Source organism: Telopea speciosissima, chromosome 1 (genome assembly GCF_018873765.1).
Source record: "Telopea speciosissima isolate NSW1024214 ecotype Mountain lineage chromosome 1, Tspe_v1, whole genome shotgun sequence".
Lineage (NCBI taxonomy): Eukaryota > Viridiplantae > Streptophyta > Magnoliopsida > Proteales > Proteaceae > Telopea > Telopea speciosissima.
Genome location: NC_057916.1, coordinates 54,944,896 through 54,952,883, shown reverse-complemented (window position 1 = coordinate 54,952,883; position 7,988 = coordinate 54,944,896). Strand labels below are relative to the sequence as shown.

At 40.0% G+C, this 7,988-nt stretch overlaps 1 protein-coding gene across 1 annotated transcript; it reads right to left on the bottom strand.

Annotated features, from left to right (window-relative positions):
* Positions 1-1,507: 1,507 nt before the first annotated feature.
* On the bottom strand, positions 1,508-6,256 carry LOC122651392 (putative FBD-associated F-box protein At1g61330). Its single transcript, XM_043844776.1, has 4 exons — positions 5,306-6,256; positions 5,003-5,167; positions 4,662-4,900; positions 1,508-1,745 (listed from the first exon to the last, which is right to left on the bottom strand). Exons 1-4 carry the CDS (start codon positions 6,254-6,256, stop codon positions 1,508-1,510), a joined length of 1,593 nt encoding a protein of 530 aa, XP_043700711.1.
* Between the last annotated feature and the right edge of the window lie 1,732 nt (positions 6,257-7,988).

Genomic DNA, 7,988 nt, shown 5'->3' with positions numbered 1-7,988 from the left:
TTGATCTCCTTAGCCTCCCTTCGCGCATCAGCCAGCTACTTTTTCATGTTCTTTTTTTCGCTATGGAACCAGCCCCTCTCCTTCGCAAACTCTGAGCTCTGCTCGGTTAAATTGGCGAGCTTGTTCTGCAAATCCAAGATGGTGGCCTTGGCTGCCTCATTCTTCTTCACTAGCTACACCTTCTCTCCCAGAGCCGAACTCAAGTTCAGAGAGTTCTTCCAAATTTCGTGGCACACCCATTCTAAGCGAAAGCCAACCTTAGCAGAATAGGTAAAACCCTAAAAAAAATAGATATAAAATAAAAACGAAAATGGAAGCACGAATCAGCTAGGACTAAGAAGCTTCTTAAAAACTGGACAACTTACTGCACCCAAATACTTGTAGTACTCAAAGGAGAAGATACCATCAGAAAGATCCATCAACTCTTCTTGGTTGTGAGGGAGCCGGCTCTTAAGGGTCCACTCCCGAGCTATGGTCACGTCTTCTATCGCCGAATATCCAGGATGAAGTTTCCATCTGAGGGCATATGTCTCTCCCTCCTCGTCTGCTTTCTTCTTTGGCTCGGGCTTAGCTTTGACAGTGTATTTTACTTTATCCTAGAGAGCTAGATCCCTATTTTACTCGAGTTGCTTGGTTTGGGGGAGGCCGGCATCATCGCGTTTGCGCTTATGGTGATCTTTACCATCTTGACCAACTTTCCCGATCTGATCTTCTTTATCGTCTTTACAACCTAAAATTAGAAAAACCAAACAACAAAATAAATTCCAAACCGAGTCAGTTCAACTCACCTAGATTCCATTGACAAAGAAATTCCTTAGAACTCAGCTTTCTGACGTCTAAATGCTTGGCCTTAAAGGCCAGCTCGACTGATTCCTCTTCATCTTTACTCAAGGGAAGAGATCGGTTCACAAACTTTACACCAATCTCCAGCCACTCAGACCTAAAGGGAGAAACGGAAATATCGGCGAAGACGAACCAATCTTTCCTTTTCTTGGCTGAACTAGGCATTTGTGTAAAAAATAAATGTCCTTTCCATTTTTTTACCTAAATGACATCAGGTGAAGTAGTACCACCCCTCCATCTTACACTTCTTCAACAGAAAAAAGCGAGGAAATAGCACGGGGGTCAGTTCGCGCTCAAGCCTTTTAAAAAAGACATAAAGACTGAACAAAATCTTCCAAGAGTTCAGCACTAGTTGGCATGGAGATAGGAACCAATGGTCAAAGATCACTTTGACCCAACCCAGGATAGGGAGTCTGAGCCCGTTAAGAAAAGCTATCTCATAAAGACTGACCCAAGGTCTCTGTGCATGGCATACTTTTTCATTCTCAGTTGGGACTCTCAGGATGACCTGATCCGGAATCCCAAACTTTTTCTTTAAATAAACCAAATCCGACTCTGCTAGAATGCTAGACACGGAGTCAGCACCGTCCGACTACTCGTTTTCCGCATTGGACTCGGTCTCTTCACTATCATGCTCAACTACTACTTAACCTTCGTGATCGATTCAGACCTGGTCCCCATGATCAGCCGAGCCTTGATTCTCCCTATCTTCGGCTTCGACCTCATCCACCTCGAGAGCCGGACTGGAAGTCTGATCCCGTTCTCCCAAGACAGGACCAGCAACAATAGAACCAATTTCGATCTCACAATCAGGTCCTAATGCATTCCCAAGCTCGGGCCAGACCTTCCCTAGGTCTTTTCCTATTCTACTACTTCCCATCTGAACCTCTCTAGAGATCCCACTAATATCATCAAGATAAAGACTACTTAACAGATTAGGATCGGTCCCAGAGCTCATACTAGGGATGGAACCGGCTAGGTTAGGTAAATGGCAATCGCTACCGCTATGAGCCATAAAATGGGATACTTACTTATGGTGAGCTGAGGCTAAAATACGCAATCTGAACAGAACCAAAAGTCGTCTATCGAATACCACCAAATCGAACTTGGATCTGAAAAACTTTTCTTAGCTGCGATCTCCGAACAGAAAAGCAAACTACGAGTAACAAAAAATGAAGGCTAGGGGTCTTCTATTTATAAGAGAATGAAAGGAAGATTCAACGGCTAGGATTCCCTGCAATGAATGGACACAATCAAGGGACATTTCGATTACCCAAGACGCAATAATGGTAAGTCAACACATGGCGGATGGCGGAAGCTCCTCGCCGAAGCACCGACCATGCATCGCTTATTCCAAGAAGGTACGGATCAGGGCATTTAGTACGCGCCTACATAGTTCTTACTCCAATCTAGCTAAGCTTCTATTTACACAAGTCGACACCGATTCAAATGAGTGGGGGGCATTTGATAAACCTAGATTTTGTAAACCAATCATATCTTGCCACTTGTCCTTCGGGACGACCGAACCGTCCTACAGGGCCAAGGAAAAACCAAACAACATATAATTGTACCCAATAAACTCCTAATTAATCAGCGGCCAGAAGCACATTTGATGATCTCGAAAATACAAGTCGGCCTGAGTAGTCAGCTGAGCCGATCATATTGACCAATGAACTTCTAGGCCAGCGAGGAGTAGGTAACACAACGCCACTTCAACTGAAAGCATAACTTGAGATTCAAGCAAGTTAACCCCAAGAGAGGGATTAACCCACAACTAACCGGCCCGGTGAGGAACAGGCATTCTGCATGACCTCCCATAGCAAGTGTCCACTCTAGAGGATGCCACCTATACAAATTGGAGTCACTGATAATGATCTATAGGTGACTAAGACTCTGTATCGATCTACTAGCTCAGCCGTATAAATTGCCACTCCTAACACAGGTAAAGGGACTTTTTCTCATATATTCTCTACTAAGAGATTTATCTGCTGCAACAAGGTTTGACTTCGGCATCGGAGTGACTCTCCCGGTTCAGGCCGGCACTCCTTAGCCTCTTCTATTCTCTTGTGTAGATCAGCTCGGTACCAGGAGAGCATGATCCAGATCCTGCTGCAACAGTGCTGATTTGTACTTTATTCACATAGTCCAATACAATGTTTGCCTGGTTGTACTCCCCTTGGGGAACTTTTTTTCTTAGTGAGATGGCTCAACCAACAGAGACATTGATGAGCTCTGTGGCTAAATCCTTATCACTTGGTATCCTATGCATTAGCAATCCCATTGGAATTAAGAAGAAGAAGAAGGAGGAATCTAATCTGCATTACAGGGTTTACAACTTGGACGTGGGGTTGCTTGGCCTAGGCATTTTTCATGCTCTAGCTCATGTTTTATCTATAGGGGTCTGTCAAGCATTAGTTTTTCCGACAGAAACCTGGTTTTCCATTTGTGACTTTTCTTCATATCATCTTAATTTTCTCAGTAGGTTGAGGAACCCCTTTATACATTTTCCTGGATATTTTTGTTTACAAACTATGATTCGTTCATACTCCCATTTACTGTTGGAATTTCTAATTGCTGCTGATGCTCTCTCTTGCACGGGAAATCACCCATTTCTACTTCTTTGTCCTTGTGAGTTTTCCTCACTGAGTTTCATTTAATTACACTTTCAAAAGCATTAAGCTGTGAAGAAATAATTTTTCAATCCCTTTGCTTCCTCCATAGGCTTCTAAATCAACTGGTACAGAACTTACATTTATGTTTGGCGTCCATTAGCAATCGTCCTTTGATCAAGTGGAATCACCACTTTCTAGTTAGATGAGCATAGCTCAAGTAATGATCATTGGTTTGTTCCTCTAAAATATTCTAGCTAGCAAATGCAGATCCACTCTCATTCTCTAATTTCATTCTCTCAATACTTGAAGCATATAGAAAAGAAAATGTGCATTTGCATATATATAACATGACTGTGTAAAAGTTGTTTGGAGGTCTGCCTTGTCAATTCAGAGCAGATTTGAAGCCTCTGAGTACACTGGATAAGGTTTTCCATCTGAACATGGATTTTCAGATTTTTTTTTTGTTTTGTTTTGTATAGGATCATCTAAGCAAAACAAGATCTAATATTGGTGTTATTTAGCGGTTTATTTCAGCATTTTTCTAATGTAAAAAGAAAGAAAGTTAATGGTGTATTTTTAGCCACAACCATTGAATTACAATATTTCAACAAACATATAAACAATATAGGGTTCTAAGACAGAAGAAGAACCAACTCAAATCTCGAATTCATTTATCGGAAACAAAGAGTACTTGCTTTCCTTACCAATATTGTCAAATTTGAATATTGCAACAAACCAATATATCAAGAATAAGTTGCTCACCTATTCCTGTTTGTCTCCTACTGTCCTGTTTATGGATTACAACTCTGAAAAGTTTCAAATTCAAGTATGAAGAAGCTATCTGAAGCTGGAAAAATACAGCTGATTTATCTATATCATAATTTGTACAAAGAATGGAACATTTAAGATTTCATATAATCTTAAAGTTTTACCTGCCACCACAGATTGAGGGGCTTATTTTACCAGATTGAATGACCAAAGACTTCAAAAAATCATGTTTTGACCTATGAGTTCCTTCCAACACTCCCATGAGGATATGAGTATACATACATGAGGGGAACACTGACTAACTGACTCAAAATTTTCGATTCCCCACTTGATTAAGACCGAGAATGTGTAGGATAAAAACATCTGTCCTTTCGGTTCTCAGTTATTACTATTTTAGTCTTTGGAGATGCACGCCACGAATGAAATAACCGGAGATACATTTGCATATCTCCAGTATAGGTTATTTTGTACTGGTTCTTGTCAGGCACAAGAAATAGAGTTTCCAACACGATCGCCTTTTCTAACACAAACTTCACCAACAGCATTTCAAGCTCTTCAAACTTGAAACCATTCAACTTGACAGATTTGAGGTGCTGAAATTTACAACCAAGTTGTGCTAGTGGCTGCTTCGCATGTAGCTCCCAGTAAATCCCATGGTAGAAAGAAAATCCTTTGAGCTGTAAGAAATTGTTCCGCGTGATAACAAGTTTTAGAAATGGAATTAAAAAGAACAGAAACAATAAACTGAAACTAGACTATAATTTAATATGTACACTTACATCTATGAAAATTCTCTCTAGCCATGGACAGTTCTTGAGGAACAAAGCAATGTCATAGGGATTGCAATAGCTTACTGTCTCCATCAATAATTGAAATTCCTTCAAGTTGTGTAAACAGAATTGAATAGCTTTAAGTTCTCCATTTACATACTTGGGAGACAGTCCCTAAATTCAGAGCATCAAGAAGAAGAAGAAATCAATATATATTGAACCACTCAATTCCAAAACTTTTAACAAATTAAGATCATTTACAACAATTACATGAATATATGAATTTAAAAAAAGGATGGAAAAGGGTTTTACCTGAAGGAAAATACTTGAGACAGTGAGAATCTTGACATGAACTAACTTAAATGGAAGATTTTCCATGTATAAAGTCTCCCCAAATCCTCTGAACATTGAAACAGTGAAATCAAGCATTGCATCTTTCAGATTTGAGGTACTACCAAAAGAGAACATGAGCTTCCCATTCCCAGAATAATGCAGTGAGTGTAGAGTGGGGGCATCAATTTTCAAACAATATAGATTTTTACAATCTGTGATCTTCAACTTCTTGAACCTCCTTAGATTTCTAGCTGAAATTCTAAGATTATCGAGCTCCAGACACTTATTCAGATCTAAATTCTCTAAAAGCAAACATGTTTGGAACACAGAATGGAGTATCTGGTCAGTAACATCAACCCGACTAAGAGAGAGGGTGGTGAGTGAGCCAAAACCATTGAAGCTAATCAAAGGGGGCATAAACTCACAGAGAGTTAATTTAAGAACCATCACTGATCCACAATCCAAGAGAAAATCAGGAATCTTATAAATTAAGATCCTCTCTGAGCCAGCAGAGAAGTCTAAATCGACCTCTTCAACTCCTTTCATGGCAGCAAAACGTATCCATTCATCAACTTGTAGAACCTTCTCGCTCGGATCAAAGAAGAGACGAAATCTACACACCTTACGACCCATATGGAGTTTCAGAACACGATCAACTATTCTGATAAACTCTTCTCGACTCTGGCCTTCTGCAAATTCCTCGTCGAAGTCAAGATTTCGACTATATATCCATGAATTACGAAATCTTGAAGATAAAGTTCCAATCTTTATGGCTAACTTTATCGACAAGTACGAGAATATGTATTCAAGAATGTCGTCGGATAGGGTAACGATTCCCCTGCTCCTGCTTCTGCTTCGGAAGCCATCATCTTGTCTTCTTTTTATTCTCTTTGGTGATGATTCTTGCTGCTGCATATCTTCTTCCTCCATTTTACTTTTTCCCTTTCGTCTTCTTCTTCTTCTCTTCTCTTTTTAAAAGGTGAAGTTCTTTAAAGACGGAGCAGAGATTTTAGGGGAGCTGAATTAGCAAGTTCTATACAATTATTGTTTAGTGAGAGTGATACTAGGGAGTTTTTTTAATGGAGTAAGTATTTATGATCTCCTTCTATCTCTCTTTCTCTCTCTAAATCTATATGTTTCTATCTCTGAAGGGTGTGTTATAGAAGCCGAATGGAGAGGGAGCGCTTCTTGCTTTCTTGGACTGAATTGGAACTCAATAGGCAACTTCAGCCGCAGTTTCAGTTATCACGATTTAGGAGAGAACTTAATTGTAACTTAATTGTAACTTTCTATATATACTATAAAGATAGAGAAGACCCGAATGCTGTAGTAACCATCACCAAAGAGAATCAAGACAAGAGACGACAAGAATGCCTCATAAACAGGGGAACGCGCACGGCAGCCAATGAGAGTGCAGCTGAGCGGCGCAGACACAAGGCGTTGTGCAATGTCTGCTTTACCCTTGCTCGAATGCCTTGTCCGAGTGGGGGTAAGACTGTTATTACGCACCACCTTATGTCTGCGCTGCTCAGGTTGCCCGGGCAATTAGGCCGTAGAAGATCTGGACTGCACATCTCGGGGGTGAAATTTCCACCTTTTAAGGGGGTTGAGGCTAAGGGTGTCAATCTAGAACCGTAACCGTATACCAAAATCGAAACCGAAACACCCCGTGTAAAACCGTGCCAAACCGCACCATTGCAAAAATGGTATGGTACGGTATGGTCAAACGGTATTGACCACGGTACGGTATGGTAATGGTTTTTACGGTCATACCGTCGGTATGTATCGAAATCGTACCGTTTTACTATAACCATACCGTTTTGGGGTGTAAACATGTAAAAATGAAACTGTACCATTTTTGTACCGTATGCATACCATTTTTGTACCGTATATATACCATTTTCATATACATACCATTTATAAAAATCAAATTTATATCATTTTTGTACCATACATATACCATTTTCATACCGTACCAAAACCGTACCATATATATACCATTTTATATACCATTTTCATACCGTACCGAAACCGTACTATAGCGATACAGTTGCAGTATTGAAAATAGGGTTCTTAAACGGTACGATACGGTATCGGTATTGGATACCTATTTTTGGTACGTTACCAAAACCGTACCATTTGACAAGCCTGGTTGAGGCGATCATTTTACCCCCACTATGTCTAGGCATGGCTTGACCCCACAGAAAATATTTTCTCATAATATTGTTTGTTTCACGACTCAAGAGAAAGGGGGATATTGATCCGGATTTTTCTTGAAGAAAATATGTTGATTTGGGCTGCTTTTTATGTGTTTTAGGAGGTGAGAGATTTATGGATTTTTATCTTATAATAGTAAAGGATTTCGTTTACCAAAAAATATAGTAAAGGATTATTTTTTTATATTTTAATATGAAATCTTAGAGAGAAAGGTGAAAAAAAAGAAAATAACAAAGGCTTCGGAGTTCTTAATGGATTTAAGTAGACATTGGGGGACACATTCTAAGACACCGATTATTTTGGGCCCCACGGATGAGCTTGCAATTGTGGACGTGGAGATGGTGTGCCTTGAATTTGTTGTGTAATTTAATGTGGTGAGTGGAATAAGTCATCTAGGTGGGCCATCTAAAATGGGCAAATGAATGGTCCAAATAGAACCCCAAGG